Raw genomic sequence first — 22,620 nt, 5'->3', positions numbered from 1 at the left:
TTCCTAATATCTAACCTAAATCTCCCCTCTCTCAGTTTAAAACCATTACCCCTTGTCCTATCACTATCTTCTCTGATGAAAAGCCCCTCCCCAGCTTTCCTGTAGGGCCCCCAAAGTACTAGAAGGCTGCTATAAGGTGTCCTTGGAGCCTTCTCTTCTCTAGGCTGAGCAGCCCCAACTCTCTCAGCCCGTCTTCATAGCAGAGCTGCTCCAGGCCTTTGATCATCTTGGTGGCCTTTCTCTGGACCATCTCCAACAGGTCTATATCTTTCTTGTGCTGAGGACACCAGAACTGTACACAGTACTCCTGGTGTAGTCTGACCAGAGCAGAGTAGAGGGGCAGAGTTACCTCCCTGGCCCTGCTGGCCACACTTCTTTTGATGCAGCCCAGGATGCAGTTGCTCTCTGGGCTCCAGCACACACTGGTGGCTCATGTCAAGCTTCTCATCCACTACCACCCCCAAGTACTTCTCCTCAGGACTGCGCCCAAGCCATTCTTCCCCCAGCCTGTATTTGTGCCTTGGGGCTGTGCCGACCCAGGTGCAGGACCTTCTACTTGGCCTTTTTGAACTTCATGAGGTTGGCACTGGCCCACCTCTCCAGCCTGTCCAGGTCCCTTCCCTCTTGGGTGTCAACCACACCACACAGCTTGGTATTGTCAGCAAAGTTGCTAAGGAAACACTCAGTTCCACTGTCCATGTCTCTATCAAAGATGTTGAACAGCACTGGTCCCAATACTGACCCCTGAGGGACATCACTTGTCACCTGCTTCCATTTGGACATTGAGCCATTGACCATAACTCTCTGGGTGCAGCCATCCAGCCAATTTCTTAGCCACCAAGTGGTCCATCTGTCAAATCCCTGTCTTGTCAGCTTGGAGACCAGGATGTCAAGTACAACAGTGTCAAACGCCTTGCACAAACCCAGGTAGATGACGTCAGTTGCTCTGCCACCATCCACCATCTCTGTAGCCTTGTTGTAGAAGGCCACTAGACTGGTCAGGCATGACTTGCCCTTAGTGAAGCAATATTGGCTGTCACCAATCACCTCTTTATTTTCCATGTGCCTTAGCAGACTTTCCAGGAGGATCTGCTCCATGACCTTGCCAGGCACAGAAGTGAGACTCACTGGCCTCTTTAAAAATAGGGTCTATGTTCCCTTTTTTCCAATCAGTGGGAACCTCATCAGACTGCCATGACCTCTCAAATATGATGGATGAATCCCATCAGGTCCCATAGATTTATGCACCTTCAGGTTATTTAGATGGTCACAAACCTGCTCTACTCCTACAGTGGAGGGTAATTCATTCGCCCAGTCCCTGCTTACACCTGCTGTGGCCTTTGTGTTGAAGCTGGAGCACTTGCTAGAGAAGACTGATGCAAAGATGACATTGAGGACCTCAGCCTTCTCATTATCCTGTGTTACTATCTTGCCCATTTCCTTCAGGAGAGGGCCTACATTCTCCTTGGTTGTCCTTTTCTCTCCAACATACCTATAGAAGCTTCTCCTGGTTGTTCTTAACATTCCTGGTAAGATTTAATTGTAGCAGGGGTTTGGCTTTCCTAAGCTGGCTTATCCCTAGTTGCTTGGACAACCTCTCTGATATCCTTCCAGGATACCTGCCCTAGCTTCCTCCCCTTGTATGCTTCCTTCTTCAGTTTGAGCTTTTCTAGGAGCTGCTTACTCCATCCTCTCTGGCCTCCGGGAGTTTCTACTGGATTTCCTCTTAGTTGAGATGCAATGCTCTTGGGCCTGGAGAATGTGATCCTTAAATATCAGTCAACTTTCATGGGCCCCTCTACCCTCCAGGATGTTCTCCCAAGACACTTTCTTGAGCAGATCTCTGAAGAGGCTGAAATCTGCCCTCCTGAAGTCAAGGGTAGTAAGCTTGCTGTGAGCCCTCCTTGCTGTCTGAACGATCTTGAGCTCCATCATTTCATGGTCACTACAACCTAGGCTGCCCTTGAGCTTAACATCCCTCACCAGCCCTTCCTCGTTGGTGAGGACAAGATCCAGCATCACACCACTTCTTGTTGGTTCCTCGATTACTTGGAAAAGGAGGTTATCATCCGCGCACTCTAGGAACCTCCTGGACTGTTCGTGTTTTGGAGAGTTGTTCTTCCAACAGATTTCAGGATGGTTGAAGTCTCCCATGAGCACTGTGGCTTGTGAATGTGAAGCTGCTCCTATCTGTCTATGCAGTGCCTCATCTATATTATCCTCCTGCTCAGGCAGCCTGTAGCAAACCCCCACTGTGATGTCATCTTGGCCTTTCTTCCCCTCAATCTTAACCCATAAACATTCTGTTGCCTTCTTATCCATTGCGCCGTGCACTCCAGCTGGTCTTGGACATGGAGGGCAACACCCCCACCCCATCTCCCCTGTCCTTACTTCCTAAAGAGTTTGTAACGCTTCATTCTGACACTCCAGTCACAGGAGCCATCCCACTAGGTGTCAGTGATGCCACCCTCATCTCTAATTCCTCCTATTTATTCCCCATGCTGCGTGCATTTGTATAAAGGCATTTAAGCTGGGCCTCCAGTGAGGTTGCCTGACTAGCTGACGTGACCACTTCTGTGGTTACTAACCTGTTAGTGAGCCCTGTGTTTGCACACAGGGCTTCCAGCTCTTCCTCTTTGTTTCCCATGCTATATGCATTGGTATAAATGCACCTGAGCTGGGTTATTCATTTCATCCCTGACATGGGCACACCACCCCTAGGCTCATCTGTAGTAAGCCTGGCTTTATCCCCCACCTCCTTCCAACCTAGTTTAGAGCCCTATCAATGAGCCCCCATGAGCCCCCCAGTAATGCCCAACAGCTCTAATAATGACCATACCTAATGCAATTCAAAGCATACCATGCAATGTCTTATCCTTGTTTTTGTCGGCTGTGGCTTCAATTCAATTTCGTCTCTCCTCGTGTTGTGTTTCTATAACAGCCAGTTTGGCTCAAACCTACACAAGTGACACCATGGAGAGAGTGTCCATGGAGAGCATAGTCCTGTGGAAGATGACAAGGCTATTCCAGTTGCATAGGAAATAATGAAATACGCTTTTGATAATCCAGTGCATTAGTTTAAAACTAATTTTAATTTGCTTCACGTAAGGTTTTGGCCATAGTTGAGTCGGGTTGGTTTTAAACTTGGTTCTTGTTAAAGCAAGAAACCTGGAGAATATTGCAGCAAAACAGGGCTATCTTTCTGCAGTAAAGGTGGTGGTTAAATTCCCTTCAAATTCTTTAATGCTGTATCAGGTTCTCTGTGTTTTGCAGGCTTTTTATGTTCATAAGTAAAAATAAGTTTGTTACTGGTTGAGTAGTTGACTTCAAGCACAAAGGCTTTGTAGCACATTCCAGAAAAGTTCCATCATTTACATTATGCTTATACTAAATTTTTTAAGAGTCATCATGAAAATTCTTTGGTATGTAGATGCCACTTTGAAAGGGAAAGCCTTTGGAGTATCTGGAAACCTTTATGAAATGACAGATTAGATCTCCGAGTTTAACTTACAGAAGAAATGGAATGTCTGTTTCTTGCTATGAAAAATTTGCATGTAGGTGTGCTTTTTTTAAATAATACTTTTAAGAAGAAGTTCAAGGTTAAACAGTATTTGTGTTGACTTCAAGTTATATCACGTTTAGACTCAAATTAAAAAGAGGGTAGAATAATTGAAACAGTGTTGTGTGTTTGTGGCTTTACTACTTAAAAACATCAGTATTTCTGCTACTGGATAAAGCTTCCAATTGTTATTTGCTTCTGATAAATCTGAGCACAAAGTGTTTGCTTTACTGCTAATTTTTATGTCGATGCTTGAAACACATGATCTATGTGTAGAAAACAGGTGTATAACAGTGTGAGAATTTTCCATTTTCATTACAGAAATATTTGCAGGCATTTTAATGTGCCTAAATTAATTAAGCTGATGAGCATTCTCTACCAGTTTATTTTTTTTGAAGGCTACAATAAAGCTAGAAACCATCAAACTTAACTCACTACTATTGAAAAAAAGAGAAAAGAAAAATAAAAAACTGCACCTGTTTGCTACCATGACTGTGTTTTGGGAGAACAGGATTTTATATGCATGTGTAAGATTGGCTTGGCAATATATTTTATTCCCAAGGACAGTAAAGTTTGTTGAATTCTTTGTATGATGTCAGTGGCATCATTCCACAAATTGAAATATTCAAATGCTTTCATTAGCTGTTGCTGCATATGGGGAACTGATGATACCATTGCTCCAGAAAAGCCAGGCATGCAATGCACCTTCTGCTGGCCTCCAGCTTTTTGTTCTATTATTAGCAGAGGAAGACATCCTCATCTCACTGTAATATGAATAAATAAATAAATAATGAAAAAAAAATTGCATAGAAAACTTTGATGTGGAGATGTTTTCAAGGAAGCATCCCATTGTTTTTCAGTTGCTCTGACAAAAATGACTTGTTATCCAAGATATCCCAACTGGTCATACCTATACGCCTTGTTGTGCATTATGTTTCTGAGTTTCACTGTGTATTAAGGACTAGGAAAAGAGTTCACTGAGGAAACTATGCCTGGTATGGATGTTTTTGTAGTTCATCTAGGGTGCAAAAACCCCTTGAATTCTCTGTGAATATAATTAACACTGACATAAGGAAACACATTTGCTCTGCTTTTTCTCTTTTATTTTCTTCTAAATATGCTTGCAGTGAATTACATGGACTATATATACGAATTCACTTCTAACAAATCTCTACTAGCATTGGAGAAAACCCAGTATTGTTTAGAAGTTATTCACCCTTGAAAAATGTTGAATTAGAAGCCCCTGAACTAGCAGCTCTTATGCATGTGCTTGCCTCTCAGCAGAAGCTTTGGTGTGTTCATATCCAATTATTTTTATTGTGTTTTTGTACCTTAATTAGGAAGTTGCTTATAATTGAATTTTTATCCTCTCAGTTCTCTCTTAGGAATTCTAGTGCTTCCATATCTTATTTTGCTAAGAGTTAAGAATTCTTTTTAATTATGTCTTTCTTTTTTTTTTTCTCCTCTTGAATTATTTTCCTAGATTGACTCAGTTGAGAACTTTACACTGTCTAATGCTCCATCGCGGGATGGAGATGTCAAGTCTCACCTCCATTCAAGTTCGAGATCTCCTTCTACCGCTAGTGAGATTGAACCAATTGAGGTACTTCAGTGTTGACAAATTGTTGTCTATTTTTTTTTTAGGTGTGACAGTTTCACTCATGTAAAAGTTCCTATTGCAAATCTTTTTGTTTAGAATGAAGTTCATTCCTCTGCAGAAGGACTGTTTAGAACCTTGGAATAACCTTCTGCACTAGGGTTGAACTGTAATTTGAGGAATGTTGCATTTACTTTCACTATGTTTAATTGATTAGGAATGGGAACTATGGTGAATCCATTATTGGATATAGTCTCACTTAATAACATATTCGTGGTCATTATTAAAGAAGTGTTAGCACAAAGTTAATGTTATATTGGAGTTCATAAGAGCACATTTTAGAGTCCTACTGAAAGTCTTGTCAATATGAAATATTATGCAGGCTTTGCAACTATAATAATGTACCCAGTTTCCCTGTTAAAATAAAATAACTGATTATTTTACATGAGGAAAGATTTAACCAAATGTTTAAGATAATACAAAGTTACATTTGACATTTAAGAGATGAATCTTGCATGTTTTGCTGAGAAGTAAGATTTGGTTTTCTGAGTCCTTTTCCAGTCAGTTTGGTGTTATTGCTTGTGTTTGGGAATGAGGTAGGTGGGACGACTTTATTGAAGCTGTCTTTGGTAGTGTGCATTTGATATCTTATTGCTTCTTTGGGGACTATGTTCAGGTCACAGATCATCCTCCCCGTTTAATTCACACACCAACCATGAGGACAGCATATATTGGATCGGGACTGTCTGCACCAAAGGTATTCAGTCAAATATTCACACTTTTTCATATACTAAGGACAAAAATATCAGTCCTGGGCGATGGCTTCAGGAGAACTATATATCGTAGTAATCATAGCAGAATTGTTAAAGAGTTGTTTATATGCAAACTGGTTGCTTTCTAAAATACAAAACCTCTCATTCTTACATTATGTGGTGTGACAAGTTGTATTAGTCATTCCATGGTAGCAGCACACAGGCATTGGGTTATAGGAAAAGCAGTAGTTTGAACATTAGAAAGAGATAAATAAACCAGAACAAAGGAATAGAGATTCCTAGAGAGTGTTTTCCAGCAGCTGTCTGACCAACATTCTCTTAATACAGTAAAACTGATGCCACTATGGGCCAGTCCCAGATTAGCATATCTGTGTACCAATTAGATTATTAGTTTTAAGAAAAGGGAAAGAGGAAGCCTAAAATGGAACTTAAGATTTGCATTTTTTATAAGCAGTGTAGAGTAAGCACTGCAGCACTGGGCTGAGAGAAGGAATTTGAGGTTTTCCATCTTCTGGCTTTTTACTTGCATAAACACTGACTTTAGATCAGTTGTTGACATTAATATACCGTTGGCCGAATAAGCCAGTCAGTGTATGGTAAATCACAGTGAACAGTGTATATTCAAGTAAATTAGGAATAAAATAAAAGCTATTAAAGGAGAAAATTTTCTCATAAAAGTTTCCGAAGTGCCTCAGTGGCTTAGCAACCTTGTGCATGTTTAAGAGATGACATTGTTTCTGCATTTAATCAACAAAGTCTTTCTAATGGATCTAGTTCTCTCCTTTGATAAATGGCAAAATAGCAAAAGACTTCATTTGTGTAAAGGAAGACTCTTGCTTTTAAATTGGGTGTTCTGAAATTGCCTGTGGCTGACACCATAAAACTAAACTGTCATGCTTTCTAGCATAAAAATTAGAATATTTTAAAAGTTTGATATTTTGCTTTAAACTAAGGCAACACTCCTTGCAGAGGAACACTGAATTTGCAGCTTAGAAAATGGTGTAGCGGGTTGACCTTGGCTGGCTGCCAGGTGCCCACTAAGCACATATGTACACACATCAACCTTATAGAGTGTAATGGAATAATTTTGGCAACTTTTGTATATGTAATGGAAACAAACTCGTATTGAGAGACAAGGTCCGGTTTCCATTGTTTCATTTACATAGGATGGTTTATGTTAGGATCTCATATCACTAAGCACAAATAAGATACCTTTTTTTAAACACCTATGTATTCTTATGTCTGTGAAAAAATAACTGTTCTTCAGAAGCGTTACAGGTATTAACATCCTCATCTGCTTATTTCACAGCCTAAAGCCCACCAATTTGTAGTGAAATCATTTAATATACCAACAAAATGCAATCAATGCACATCTTTGATGGTTGGATTAATACGACAGGGCTGTACTTGTGAAGGTAAGAACTTGTGAAAGCAGGAAGTGTGAACTGAAGTTCTTATAGATGCAAATTGCACGGTAAACATTGTGGTGTGATAATGCAGGAGTCTTCTGTTTGTATTTGGAATAAGATAATGTATTCTTGTGCTTCAGTCTTTTAAAAGCAGAAGTCTTACAATACAGATGCCCAGTTATCTGGAGACATACTTTTTCCACTTGGTGGTAGAAGACCGTAGTTCAGTTTACTTAAAACAGCAGCAAAGGTCCAAAGTTAGTGGTCAGGTGCTCTGACAGCAGCTTTGCTTTCTGACTCAGTGCAAAACCTAAGACAGCTTTGGCATTGAGTACCAATTTTATTTATTTACAGGACTGATTTATTCTAGGTTTGTATGTACACAGAATGACACTTGCCATGTAGGGGAGCTTCCAGCTTTTTGTTTACTAGTAGAGTTGAGCCTAGTGGGAATCATAGAGATTATCCCAGTATGAGCTTCTTTCTTACCTGGATGAAACTGGACTGTGTATCCATACACCTCTGAAATGAGAATCTCAGAATTTAGAGCAGATAAAAGCCTGAACTTCTGCTGTGTGCAGACTTCACATTTCTGTCCCTGTGTAGCAAAATTCTGTGAAACAATTCAGGTTTGGGCAAAAAAAGGTTATTGCTTTGTGAGTGTCATTGCCCTTATCCTAGCTTTTGCATTGCACAAGAAATAGCTATAAAATCTTTTAATTTCTTCTCTTCCTCACAAGTATGTGCATTCTCTTGCCACGTGACCTGTGCAGACAAGGCTCCTGCAGTATGTCCAATCCCTCCCGAACAGACAAAAGGACCTTTGGGAATAGATCCACAGAAAGGCATAGGAACAGCTTATGAAGGACATGTCAGAGTAAGTATTAGGTGGCTGCATCTGGGACACTTATACTGAATTTTTTATTTTCCTGAGCTGGAATGAAACTCTAGTTGGGGCACCAGGGGGGATGGATTCAGTTATACCTTAAGATAACAATTTGGATACTAAGACCTAAATTTTCACAGAGCGACTCTTCATATTTTCAAAAATAATTCTGTCTCCATCTTTGTCGGCCATTCTTCTTTGAGTTGGTCCATCTCTAGGGATCAGGTAATCTTCCAGGGCGTATGAGTTTTTGAGTCTTTCTGTTGAGGCTGGTGTTGTCTGGGGTCATTCTTTTGGATAATTGTACATAAATAGTAAAAAAAATTACTTAACATAGTTTTTGGCCATATTCCTGTTGACCAACTAGAGATGAGTTTCTTTCTCTGTATTTGTTAATATAGCTTTGAATGAGAAAGAATCTGTGGTGCTATGAATTTTTAAAATAATACAGTGTGATGTCTGTGTGACTATGTTTGATGCTTTTACTGCACTGGTGCTATTGCTTATGTTGCTTAAAGTTACCACTGAATAAAAACTTGTCAACCTAGGTGAAATTTATTTTTGAATGGTCTGTTTGATTTTTAATTGCATGCAAACTTACAGAGAGTTGATCAGAATTTATTTTGCTAAAGGTACCAAAACCAGCTGGAGTAAAGAAAGGTTGGCAGAGAGCACTGGCAATTATCTGTGATTTTAAACTCTTCCTGTATGATGTAGCAGAAGGAAAAGCATCCCAGCCCAGCGTGATAGTGAGTCAGGTTATAGACATGAGGTAAGCTCTTTGGTGCTGAGTGGGAGCTTTTCACAGACACTGGGAGGTTTTTTTCTGCTTCTCTTCTTCGTAAAATCGGTAGGCAAGCTCAAGAGTGCTTATGAAATGCTATAATCCATGTTGAGAGCCTCTAATTTTCCAGAAAAAAAGCAGTATTTGCAGTTATCCTGAACTACACTGTGTGTTCATCTGCAGCAATTTGAAGTTCCATTACCACATCATGTGCCAAAATGCATCTGTTCAGCTGTGTAGAAGATAGGAAATTAATAAAGGAGAAAAATACAATATTTTAAGTTGAGTAGAATTTTGAAAGACAGGTGAAACTTTGTTATAAGATAAAACTAATACCATTTTTAATTCAAGAGAGCTACATGTTCTCACTGTCTTCCGTATTTCTGAAATACTACCAACTTCAATGAAGGTGGAGAGCATTTAACATGCTATCTAAGTAAAGCTCATCTCTAAGCTAGGTTAGTTTATACTGGAACTCTCAAACAGCTGTAGATTATAGCTTCTAGTTAGTTTGGATTTTTATGAAAGAGTTGGAGAGATGTTCTTGGTTCAGACTTATTTTTAAAATTTGATTTTTTTTTATGTCTTAAAAAAATATTTTTAAGTCAAGTAGACAAGAAACAGATGCTCTGAATAGATTTATCCCCATCAGCATCTACCAGGAATTATGCAACATTGCATTTGTGATTTTCATCTGCAGATAAAAGAGCAAAGGGTAGTTTTAAAAGTTAGATCTCAGTCCTGTCTTCTTATGTCCTTCACAAAAAAAGGCTATTGGTACTATGGAAATATAAGTAAAAAAAGAGAATAAACAGATTTTACTCTTTAACTCTTTACCAATTATGTTTGTGGTCTCCATAAGGGATGAAGAATTCTCAGTGAGTTCTGTCTTGGCCTCAGATGTCATCCATGCAAATCGAAAAGATATCCCATGTATCTTTAGGGTAAGTATGTATTGAACCTAGTAACCCAGAAGTGCAGGGTTGTGCATTCACTGACAGCTTGCTAGTATTTTATTTCCTATGCAAGGTCTGGCCATGTGGTATCCATGGCAGCAACAGCAATGCATAAGGATCTGTATATATATCATCTTTGTGGTAAAAATTAATGACCTACGTTTTTAACTCCTAAAGTTGCCTTCTGCTTCTCAGTTTAATTTGTTGTCTTATTCCTGAAACCTTTATTTTATGTATTTCCTTTGTGTATATGCATTGGATATCTGAAAACTCCCATTCATCAGGTAGTCAGTATAGAAATCTAGTGTAAAATACTCATCAAAATTTATGTTTATGATCTGGTATCAGGATTTTTACATCACTGGCTTTTTCTAATATTTCTCTTATTTTTACTAGCTATTCCACTGAAGCTTTGACCTTTGGTGCCTTATTAATTATCCAAAAATTTCTTTAGTATACCATTGTGTTTCACTCCTTGTTTTTCCATCTTTCGTACCGTTCATCACTCTACATGCTGACAGGAGATAACCTACAAAAGAGGCTTTCATTTCTATCTATAGTAGCTGTATGAAAGGATCATTAAAAGGATCATAGACCTATCTTCCATAAAGATCATTCCTATTGCATTACATTATTAACACAAACTATTGGACTTTAAAAAACCCAAACAATATCAGTAATAAAAATGTATTATATCAATAATAAAAATGATTATGATTAAATTTTTTATCACTTATGACTTAAAATAAATATTTTTAAATTTTCCAGGTCACAGCTTCCCAGCTCTCTACATCCAGTAATAAGTGTTCAATCCTGATTCTAGCAGACAGTGAGAATGAAAAAAGCAAGTGGGTAGGAGTGCTGAATGAACTGCACAGGATCTTGAAGAAGAACAAACTCAAAGACCGCTCAGTCTATGTTCCCAAAGAAGCTTATGACAGCACCTTACCCCTCATCAAAACAACGCAGTCAGCAGCAATCATAGGTATGAAATTTTATTTATGAAATAAATAAGAAAAGTTTAAGAAAATAAGTATGCTAAAGCAAAGTTAGCACTATAGAATAGATGTAAATGAATTGCTTAAAAAAAACTGCTTGTGGTACCCAACTGCATGATGTTCAACAAGGCCAGGTGTGAGGTCCTGCACCTGGGTTGGGGCAATCCCAAGCACAAATACAGGCAGGGATCAAAACCAGCCTGGAGGAGGAGTAGGAGTTAGGGGTGGTGGTCACAGGAAGCTCAACATGAGCCAGCAGTGTGCACTTGCAAGCCAGAAAGCCAACCATGTCCTAGGCTGCATTAAAAGAAGGGTAGCCAGCAGGTCAAGGGAGCTGTTTCTGCCCCTTTGCTCGGCTCTTGTGAGACCTCACCTAGAGCACTGTGTCCAACTGTGGAGCCCCCAACATAAGAAGGACATGGAGCTCATGGAGAAAGTCCAGAGAAGGGCTACAAAGAAGATCAGAGGGCTGGAACACCTCTCCTGCAAAGACAGGCTGAGAGAGTTGAGGCTGGTCAGCCTGGAGATGAGAAGGGTCTGGGAGGACTTTATAGCAGCCTTCCAGTACCTGAAGGGACCTACAGAAAAGCTGGGGAGTGACTTTTTACAAGGGATTGTAGTGAGAGGACAAGAGGTGGTGTTTGGTTTTTTTTATCTTTTTCAAGATCAAAACTGGAAGAGGGGAGATTTAGGTTAGAGGAAATTCTTTAGTGTGAGGGTGGTGAGTCACTGAACAGGTTGTCCTGGGAAGTTGTGGAAGCCCCATCCCTCAAAGTGTTCAGGGACAGGTTGGATGGTGCTCTGCGCAACCTGGCCTAGTGGGAGGTATCCCCTGCCCATGCAGGTGGTTTGGAACTAAATGATCCTTAAGGCCCCTTCCAACTCAAACCATTCTATGACTCTATGATTAATTTAGTAATTTTAAATGCTGCTTCATAAAATATGTTAAACTCGGATTGTTTACATCATTTAGATGTGATATTCTAGGTATTTACAAGTCAATAGTACACTTAATTTTTCTGTGTTGTTTGTTAAAAGTGATGTTTCTTGGTGTTATTTGTACTAACAGGAGAAAAGACTTATTTTTTCAGAAATGTTTTTGAAAGCTTTGGACCATACCAGTGTCCTTTAGTTACGTGAATGTGTTGGGTTTGGCTTTACATTTATTTTTTTAAGATACTAAAATTTTGTCTCAGGTAATCAGAATCAGAATTATCACTGTTGTAGAAGAAAACTTTCCAAAGAAAAATAACCTTTTTTTTTTTTTTTAATATCATAGACCATGAAAGAATAGCTTTGGGGAATGAAGAAGGATTATTTGTTGTGCATGTCACCAAAGATGGTAAGATCCTTGGAACTGGTAATAATTTCCCTAAAATTAAACAATCAAAAAGTGACTTTTAAACTTTTTTTCTCTTTCAATATCCTGCGGTTTCATTTTTTGTCAATTTACTACATTATTAGCTGGACAACCTCATGTGAATGCTGAAAGAGAAGTTGGTGTTCTGTCTTTTCTATTTTGGATATCCTTTCCAGTAAGATCTAGCATCTGGAATACAGCTGAATGTTTTGTTCCCTTGTTTGAAGCAAGCTCAATCCTGAATTCAGACCAGGTTGTCAAGGCTTTGTCCAGTGAAGTCTTTAGAATCCTTTAGATTGCTGCCTGTTGTAAAATTTAACTGTTCCCACAATGAGACATTTTCTTTGTGTATCTGGTTGGAGCCTTCCCCTTTTGAATTTGTGACCAGTGTATCCTCTTTTCCTGCTGTGCACATCATTAAGGAGCCTGGCTGAGTCTTTTCTGTAACCACCTTCTTGTATTGGAACTCAAAATTTATGTTCAGTATATTAAAGAGATGTAATGACAGATGCCCAAGCTAATTCAGCAAGCAACATGTTTAATTCTATATTTCAAGTCTTTGAGCGTTTTCCTTTATTCAGTAGTTTTGCAGCTATAATCTGTTTTTTGAAATAATACAGTGGTTGTTATTGCCTCAGATCTGTTCCTCCCTTTTTCTGATCAGGAAAAGCCAAAGGTCTATCCAGCATTGCCATGCCTAGTATTATTAAAATACAGGTTTCAATTCTGTACTTGTTAATATTTCAGGGAAGCAATAAAGAGGATTTCTTTGGTTTACTTCATAGTTTATATTTACAAATACATATGTTTTAATCAATTCACACTTCAACATTATTTACTTGGTTTTGGGTTTTTTTGTTTTTTAGAGATTATCCGTGTTGGTGACAATAAGAAGGTTCATCAGATTGAGTTTATCCCAAGTGAACAGCTTATTGCAGTAATCTCAGGACGAAACCGTCATGTGCGGCTTTTCCCTATGGTTGCCCTGGATGGAAGGGAGACTGAGTTTTATAAGCTGGCAGAGACAAAAGGTTGTCAGTCAATAGTTTCTGGACATGTGTGCCATGGAGCTCTTACATGCCTCTGTGTAGCTATAAAAAGGCAGGTCCTCTGTTATGAACTAAATCAGAGTAAGACGCGTCATAAAAAGATCAAGGAGATCCAAGTCCAAGGGAACGTCCAGTGGATGTCAATCTTTAGTGATCGTCTTTGCGTTGGCTACCAGTCAGGTTTCTTAAAATATTCCCTTCATGGAGAAGGCAGCCCGTACAGTCTGCTCCATCCAGATGACCACACACTATCATTTATCTCACAGCAGCAAACTGATGCCATCTGTGCAGTCGAAATCTCAAATAAAGAATACCTGCTGTGTTTTAGCAGCGTAGGAGTTTATGTTGACTGCCAGGGCCGAAGATCCAGACAACAAGAATTGATGTGGACTGCAACTCCATCTTCTTGCTGTAAGTTGCCATGTGTGTCAGTGTATTTGCTATTATAAGTCACAGGAAGTGAAGTTCAAGAATAATTACCTGACAGGTAAATGAATGCTCTCAGCTTCTGTCACATTTTAAATCTAGTCAGAGGGTTTAATCTTGATCATTTTTATGCTAGTTTTTGCAGCTCTGTCACTTACCTGTACTGCTGTAGCACAAAGAGGAATCACTCAAAGAGGATTTCTAATTCTCATGTTCAATTTCCGAACACAAGGCCTGATCTCTAACACAGCCGAAAGCCCCAGGTGCTGCAGAAGCTAATGGGATCTTTATACTTTTGCTGTCATTGATACTGGACAGTTGTTATTTAGCGTCTTAAAATTTAATTGCTCTTTGGCTTAGCATGGTGATTCAACCTTTTTTTGATATTCAGAGTCATCAGTATCTGGCACTTTGGTTTGCTTTTCTGTAATAGTGTTTATTCCTATGTACTGCTTTTTTTTTGTTTATTTTTTTCTTTTCTTTACTCCGTCATTCTCTCTTCCTCTGCAGTTTTTGTTTGCACTCTGCTCACTCATCTCCTGTCTTTTCTAAAACATCAGTTTTTAAGTTTCCCTCCCCTTCTATCTCCCTCTTCACTTCCAAAATACAATGTATGGCAAGTAATACAGAAAATACATTTCATAAGCCTCATGGGAAAATACTGTAATTTTTAGAGATTCCCATGGCTAGCAAGAACTGTGATAAACATTTATTGCACTTTTTTTCAGAGCTGGGGCTTTATGTTTGTGACAGTTAGAGAGGATAAAAGCCTGCAGTCACTAGTTCCTCTTTAGTGTCTTTCTGTATGCAGATGAAGATTAGCTAAATTTGTCCTCAGATTATCCCAGTCCCTCAATTAACCCAGTCCTATGTTTTTTAATGTAGTCTGCCTTCTTACCTCACTGTGACAGCAGTACAGTCACACTGCGGAGGATAGGAATGTTTCGCCTTGTTTTAGTGAAGCCCGTTCTGTATGTTGGAGGAGCAGCTTTTACAGGCTGTGTGTCACTTCTGGTTTCCAAATGAGTGTGATTATTACAGTGGACTCAGAGAATGAATGAATCAAAATAATAGATTTTGTGATAGTTTGAAAAATAGGTAATTTCACATTGATATTTGTGAAAGGTTTTTTTTTTGTCTTGAATGAAGTGACTTGATGTTATTTCAGTTCAGAATGAAGGTATATTTTATAGCAAAAACTGTTACATTTAAACACAAATTGGATGCTCTTGTTAGTTTTGGCAGACTATGGCAGTCTTGTGGCCAACATGGAAATACTGAATTCTCCTTTAAGAGTGGTCTCAGTGGAACAAATTACATCCTGGGGAAATGTACCAGATGAGTAGCACAGTAATTCTCTTTACAATCCAGAAAATAAGAAAGCAGAATTAAAGCTAGAAGAAAGCATGAAGATTTTTCACTGTGTTGTGATGTTTATATCTAACTGGTGTTCATTAGTACATACTCCAAAGACTACGAGCTCAGTTTATTCAAATGACAGTTATTAAATAACAATGTCTTCCCTACCACATAATTTACAATACAGGCTCTTGAAAGTAGGGCTTTTAGATTAAAAAAACCTCTGAATCACATCAATGTTTGGCAGAACAAACTGTAATCCCTTGTAGTTCAAAAAGGTTTAATTCTGTGAACAAAAGTCACAAAGGCTTCAGGGATTGTGACGCAGTTTGCCTTCAGAATAAGTTTCTTTGTCACTGTTGAGTTAAAATACGTTTTGCGAAGATTGTTGTTGCATTGTGGGGTGGGTTTGCTTTTTTTAAATAAATATGGTTGAACATAAGAAATTGTATATTTTTGAGCCCTATCTAAAAACACTTGACACTATACCTAATCCGTCCCTCTCAGGTTACAATGCACCATACCTCTCTGTGTACAGTGAAAATGCTATTGACATCTTTGATGTGAACTCCATGGAGTGGATTCAATCTATTCCTCTCAAAAAGGTAACTTTCTCTTTAGGTATGTCTAGACTCAGTGTTGCTTTTTTAGTCATACCAGGCTTTTATGCACATTAGGATAAAACTGCTTATTTAAACATAATTAAACTAGAAGTAGAGCTGCTGCAAAGAATCCAGTCCTTTTGTTTGAAATAAATAAAAATGTGAAATGAAAAATAATGTGTTTTGTATGTAGTTTCACTGTTTTAGACCTAGAGCATATGAGTATGTAGACTTGTTGATAGTATCGTAGAGACCAGTTTCTTGGTATTAATTACATTTGGTTTAATTTCAATTGATTTCATCTATATTATTGGCAGAAGATGGTGGATGTTAAGATAATTAAATAGGCCTTCAAAAATCTATCTTCCTCTGCTTCAGAACACGTAGATGGATAGGATTAGAGCATTATGACTTTTCAACCAGTACAAATATTAAAACCAGGATGATGTCAGGTTTGGATCACATATCGAAAGGAAGAAGTTTTCAAAAACTGAAACTTCCTTGATATTTAGTAGGTGTTTGATCAGCTGTATTTTGAAAGAAAAAAGATAAGGTTTTTTTTCCACATAGTTTAGACTGATTTCAACTTTGTATTAGTGTCAACATAATTCCTTTAACTGGCATTCCACTGACATAGAACTACAAGAAGTTGTCCTTGTGGTATTGCATTAGGCATTCAGTCTCTCTGCTTATCAATTTTGCCACATGTCAGATGCAGACCAGGATATTATGGCAATGCTCTAAGGATAAATAATGTCGAGATCAAGGTGCTCAGATATTAGCCATGTTAAGGAGAGAAGAAGAGTGTAGCCTTTTAGAGGAAATTTACTCTACTCTTTCTGATGTCCAAACTTCAAGTTATTAAGCAGTCAGAACATTTTTTTTCTTGCACAGCAGAATGTGCTTTAGTACTTAGATTAATATTTGGCTCCAGGCTGCCCATTTAATGAATGAAGCTACTTTCAACAAACAAAAATTACTACATCTCAAAAATGGCAATTTATTATGAAGAGTTTGTTTCCAGCACAATTTGCAGACTTTGAGAGTGTAATACTTCTTTCATTTTAAAGTTGGCAGTCACAAATACCAGTAGATTTTAGCAATCTGTATATACTCTTACCAAGTTGCAGAGCAAAATAGAGACAAGATAGTAACACAAAGTAAAGCACCACTTAGTGCTTTGTGTATCTAATAGACAAAATGGAATTGTTATATGAAGGATACATCTGACAGAACTATTTAAATGCTGAGATGAATGGTGTTTACCCTGTGTCTTCCAGTGGAATTTTACCCAACTGCCTCTGTACTCATTCTCCAAACTGAAGTTTAAAGTCCAAAATTGTTTTAAACTCTGCTTTATAACTTTAATGACTCTCAATTGTTACTCTTGAGAGTAGGCACGTGTAATGGAAGATAGGAAACACTGCTCTCTCCAGCCTGCAGTTCTTCCATGGAGCAGGCTTTGCTCTGGCCAGTTACGCTGTTCTGCTCCCTGGTTGGCTTGATAACAGTGCTCCTTTTATAGAGATGGGGCAACTTGGAGCTTTCAAAATAAGATGCACTATATAAATGTGATTTACTGCTATTACAAGGACTGACTTACCTTTTTTCAGGTACGACCCTTGAATACAGAAGGATCACTAAACCTTTTAGGCCTGGAAACAGTTAGATTAATATATTTCAAAAACAAAATGGCAGGTAAGTAAAGAGAAGCCAATTTTCATAATGCAAATTTTTGTTTAGAAAGAGCGTTTTTATTTTAACTGGATCTGTGCATTGTAGAAAGTGATCACTCAAACATATGTGTGCTTGATAAATTGGGAGAAAGCCAAAAATCACAGATTCCACAGTGATTGCAGTGATATCTGCTAGGCAGCTACTCTGAACTTTTTTCCCTTTTGAATAGTCAATGAAGACTTCAATGAAGACTGGCAATAGAAAATAGAATTACTAGACGCTCCCTCCAAATCTGGCATCACGTGCCAGATTGCTATCTGAAGATGCCTGCAGATTAAAGATTTTAGTAGTTATCTTGGCAGTATTAGATTAAAATTAATATTATACTTAACCTAAACAAATATTTTCCAAGGATCAAGAAGTAAGATAGTATTATTTATTCATAACTTGTTATTAGGGCCACATGTATTTGTGTGCCAGAGTTTTAGCTTCAGAATTCAATTTTTGTTTTGAGTATTTTTGGCCTTTTTTTTTCTTTCTAGAGCCCATTGCATAAGCATAGTTCCAGGTAATTTCCTTAACCTTTTGTTTGGCCTCTGGGATGTGCTTTGTTTTAACAATAAAAAAGTAAATTTTTTAAACAACTCTTCTCAAAACAGTCGAAAGAAACAGTCTAGAAACATATACTGCTTTTGACAGTGTTTCAGTGTTTATTTAAATTGCTAGCAAATTAGTACAAAAGGAATGGCAGTGGTAGAGAGAAGCGATATAGTGGACATAAGTATAAAGATTTTTCACATCTAGTAATGATTGAACATTTAAAATAAAGCAGAAGAGGGGGAAAAAAACCACACTGGAAAACATAGGATCAGAAGTAAGTCTGATGCTTTGCTCCTGTGCACTTCTCACTGACTTTCAGAAAAGCTTGCCAAATGGTAATGTATCCTCTGGTTCTGTCTCCTTAAAAGACTGCAAGTTTTTTTCCTGATGGCACTTACATAGTTGATCCCACACTTCATCAAATCTCAAGTTGATTTTAAGGAAAGAAGAGATTTCAGTTCCATACAAAAGCTGTTTTAACAGTGAGCAGTTGGCTTTGGTGTAGGTTCAGGCTTATTAAGTGTAACTTAGTCTCCATACATAAAAACCAAAAACAGAGCAGTTGCACCCTTCATTCAAAGTAGTGCTCCCATTAACACTGCTATACATTTCATGTCTTTATTAAAGATGCCTTGGTCAGACCTACACATGTGGAATATATCTTCCCTTTTCCCACTGTTGCACCAAAGTACATCAGCCTTAACCATTTCAAAAGGAGTAATCTCTTAGGAGCAGGGAATGAATGAATGAAAAAGAATCTTTCACTGAGTTTCCAGACAATTGGCAGAACACAACTGTTCTAGTGATTTTTCAGTGAAAACTGTCAAAGAAAGTTTGAAAAAGAGGAGATCCTTTCCTGCCCACCTAAGTGTTTGTTTGAAAGACTTAATTGAGAGAGGTATTTTGAGAATTTAGTTGTTGCAGCTTGTGTTCATACAGAAAGGTTAAGTCTGTTGCTGTATAACTGAGTAGACAGTGACCAAGAAAACCCATAAATCAAGGAGTATTTGTTCAGATTTGGTGGGTAATGCCAACAGAAAGAACAGAGGGAGAAAATGTATTTGAATTCAAATTCCATTAATACCTAATGAAGTGTCCTACTGGATCATTATATTTATCTTGATTTCAGAGGGTGATGAACTGGTAGTTCCTGAGACATCAGATAACAGCCGGAAGCAAATGGTTCGAAACATCAACAACAAGCGTCGCTATTCATTCAGAGTACCAGAGGAGGAGAGGATGCAGCAGAGGAGGTTCGTATTCAATTATACTTGCCTTCTGTACATAACACATAGACCCTGAAGGTCAGTGACTGCTGCCAATCTTTTGCTTAATGGAGTGCCCATTCAGATGTTTCTCTCTCTTCACTACCACCTTAATCCTTAATTTGTGATAATACCAGTTTAGGTATGGTTATGGCCTGGATAAGTAAGTATTCATTAGTTCAAATTAGTTACATGAAACAGCTGTAATTTGGAATGCATGTCTCTACATACTGTATATAGATACACGGGTGTGTGTATATATGCTATATAAAGATCTGTAATAAACACTTTGCAAAAGGAGATTATATTAGTATGCATATGGATTAATTACTTTCAGACTCTGGTTTTGCTTTTCTTTCTGAAGGCAGTTCTGCTCTCAGCAGTATTCCAAGGCATATGCTTTTTTGATTTATAGATTTAGCTACATAAATATTATGTAAATATCAGAAAACTCTCATCTTTAGACGACACACATCTTCAGGATGTGTTTCTAATAAAAGTCTTGAACAAGTCACAAATACTTTCCTAAATGGCAATAAAAATAGGTTCACACCACTCGCAGTGTTCATAGACGATGGTACTGACCACTTACTATCAGTCCAGAATTGACCTCCTGGTGTGCTAAGCTGCACTCCAAGAACTGAGTATTTTTTGTTCTAACTTCCAATGTCTTCCACCAGTGGCTGGCTTCCAGCATTCCTTTATTTTTGAATCTAAGAAAAGTAGCAGCTGTGTACAGTGGAGATAAAATTCCAGCTCTTGCTTTTTCTGAGCTGATCACAGTTTGGCCTTGTATGGTTTGATTTATTCTGGGTTCTGAAATGTATCCTTGCCATTTTTAAGAACTTTTAATTCTGACCACAGACTGAGAAAGGTACTGCAGTATTATTTTAATTCTGTTTTTATATTTTGTACTTAATTTTCATCTACACTTTGTAATACATCACAAATAAGTTCTGCTTTTTCTCATCTTACATATTTCCTTATCAGCTCATAATGGCTGTATATTCTTTGAATGTTAATACCACTGGGTGTGGGCTGTTAGCCTGCAAACAGCATTCTTTTGTTCTGGTCCCTCGCCCTCTCTTCAGGCTGGAAGCTTGTCCATGCCAGTTCTGATAGCAAGGGTGTCACTGTTAACATGTTTAAATAGTCAATTTCCATTTAAAAGTAGTCGATAATCAAAACTATACGTGTTTTATGAAAGTCTATCTTCACCTCAAACAGACTTCTAAACAAAGTATTTTCTCTTCCAGGGAGATGCTACGCGATCCAGAAATGAGAAATAAATTAATTTCTAACCCAACTAATTTTAACCACATAGCACATATGGGCCCAGGAGATGGTATACAGATTCTCAAAGACCTTCCAATGGTAAGTACAAAAGTACATGTTAGGGTGACTGACAGCAGCAGAGGCTGCAAATAAATGCGAGAAGGACAAATACGATTTTAAATGCATATTCAGAGTGTTGATGTATTTAATATCAGGAGCATGGTAACTAGGGAAATGGAGATGAACACGCTCTTCTCTATGTGGTAAAACTTAAAGAGGACAACACTTAAGCATCGAGGGGAGTACTAGTAGCTAATGCCTCCTGCTTTTGATGAGAGGTTGACCTCTCAGTGTTGATGATGATTTTTATGACCCAAATGAAGGGACAAAATGAAGAAGGTTTGGGCCTGTGTTCTTTGTGGGAATGGAAAGGAAATTCCTTTCTCCAGGAACTGTAGTTTGATTCCTGTTTTCTCTTCCTATCTTCAGCTCCAACTTAGCCTCTGTTTTTGCAGCCTCTTTTCCTTAGGTAGTGGAACTGTAGCAGTTTAACACTGTAGTGCCCAAATTTCCATGCCAAAAATACTGTTTCTAATTTTCTCTCCAAATTAACTAGTCTCAATGAAGCAGAACTTCTTGCATAAAAACTAACCTTTTAAGTTGAAAAATTGAAAAATATAACACTAAATATAGACACATATGTTCATTTCCACAAAACCTTATATGAGAAATACTTACCTCGAAGTTACTGAATTTTTTTATGAGCTCAAGACCAACAAATATTTTGTTCATAGGAGAGTATCATACTGGTTGCTTCAAGCTACCTTGAGCATCTTATTCATGTGTCCTGTATTGTTTTCTAATTCATGCACGATGACACAGATGTGATTCAGAAGATGCTAAATAGCACTGTAAGGAAGATCAAATTATATGATATCAAACAGATTATATAAGTACCACCATAAGATACAGGCATTAGCACAGAAATGCTGTCAAAAGTGATCATTGTTATTACTTGGAGTTAGTGCAGAAAACAGATGCTGAAATAGAGATTTTCAATTTCTGAAAAGTCTAAAGGAAACAACAGTAAGACTGGAAAAATAAAGTATGCCATGCAATTACTCTAGTTTAGGAGCTTAGAGCATAACCTCTGGTCTCCATACTCATTTTACCTCATTTTTATAGAAAATGATACTTTTCAGTTACACTTCACTGTAACACCTGCACATTGTACATGAGCCCTCCTGACACTGTCTTCCTTAGATGAGAATATGGAAAGAAAGAAAAGGATTTACTTTAAGTTTCATACTAGAGACACTTTGAGAAAACTCTCAATAGCAAATGTATTCAGAGCAACAAACAACATTATATGTGTGTTTAAAAATGAAGAAATAATGAAGAAGCTGGTTCTAGAAGACACGTGACAAATCCAAGGGAAGTTGGCAGGTAGTGGTTGTCTTACCTGCATTTGAGTATAGATGTGTCTAATGTTAAACAAAGAATGATTATTTGCTTCAGAGGTGGATGTAGATTGGAACTATTTTCACTTTTCCATTTCTTGTGGGTTCTTCAAAATATTCCTGGCTCTTCTCAAGCAGATAAAATAGTCTCCTACAGCTAAAGGCAGGGCAAAAGCCTAAATCATACCATCAGTGGTTGAAAGCTCATGAGAGTCTAAAACTACAAGGACTCTTAATCAAGTCCTGAATCATAATTTCATCTATAGAAGGGAATTTTCTAAACTTACATGAGTTAATATTTCTTCACCTATGTTCTCTCTGAGTGGCTTTTAGCTTTAAATTCGTTCTGATTACACAAACTTTGTATCAGCTCAAACATCATATTTGAAGTTAAGGCTGGTACTTTGCTTCTTACCAATCAATATGATGTTTTGAAAGAAATTAATAAGTCACTTTCCACACTTCAGTGTGATGAGAAGACATTAGAAAATGTGTACAATATAGAATTGGTTTGTGCACTTTGTCTACTGCTGCAGCTTCTTTTTAAAGTTACTATCAAAACCTCTTTCTTGCAAGTTTATCTCA

At 37.9% G+C, this 22,620-nt stretch overlaps 1 protein-coding gene across 4 annotated transcripts in view; it reads left to right on the top strand.

The window, feature by feature from the left end:
* CDC42BPA (CDC42 binding protein kinase alpha (DMPK-like)) overlaps nt 1-22,620 on the top strand; it is a 199,915-nt gene that overhangs the window by 165,533 nt on the left and 11,762 nt on the right. For 3 of the 4 annotated variants that reach the window (XM_009994784.1, XM_009994783.1, XM_009994786.1), the window contains 13 exons: nt 5,043-5,162; nt 5,833-5,913; nt 7,239-7,344; nt 8,079-8,215; nt 8,857-8,996; nt 9,871-9,952; nt 10,733-10,949; nt 12,242-12,304; nt 13,189-13,782; nt 15,664-15,761; nt 17,372-17,456; nt 19,165-19,288; nt 20,557-20,674. In XM_009994784.1, coding sequence (XP_009993086.1) covers nt 5,043-5,162; nt 5,833-5,913; nt 7,239-7,344; nt 8,079-8,215; nt 8,857-8,996; nt 9,871-9,952; nt 10,733-10,949; nt 12,242-12,304; nt 13,189-13,782; nt 15,664-15,761; nt 17,372-17,456; nt 19,165-19,288; nt 20,557-20,674 — 1,965 coding nt within the window. The remainder of the gene's footprint in view (nt 1-5,042; nt 5,163-5,832; nt 5,914-7,238; nt 7,345-8,078; nt 8,216-8,856; nt 8,997-9,870; nt 9,953-10,732; nt 10,950-12,241; nt 12,305-13,188; nt 13,783-15,663; nt 15,762-17,371; nt 17,457-19,164; nt 19,289-20,556; nt 20,675-22,620) is intronic. The other variant, XM_009994785.1, reaches the window with a different exon arrangement.

The sequence above is a fragment of the Chaetura pelagica genome, unplaced genomic scaffold (genome assembly GCF_000747805.2).
Source record: "Chaetura pelagica isolate M959 unplaced genomic scaffold, ChaPel_1.0 scaffold2, whole genome shotgun sequence".
Taxonomy (NCBI): domain Eukaryota; kingdom Metazoa; phylum Chordata; class Aves; order Apodiformes; family Apodidae; genus Chaetura; species Chaetura pelagica.
The sequence above is the reverse complement of the archived record's forward strand: the minus strand, read 5'-3'. Positions and strand labels throughout refer to the sequence as shown.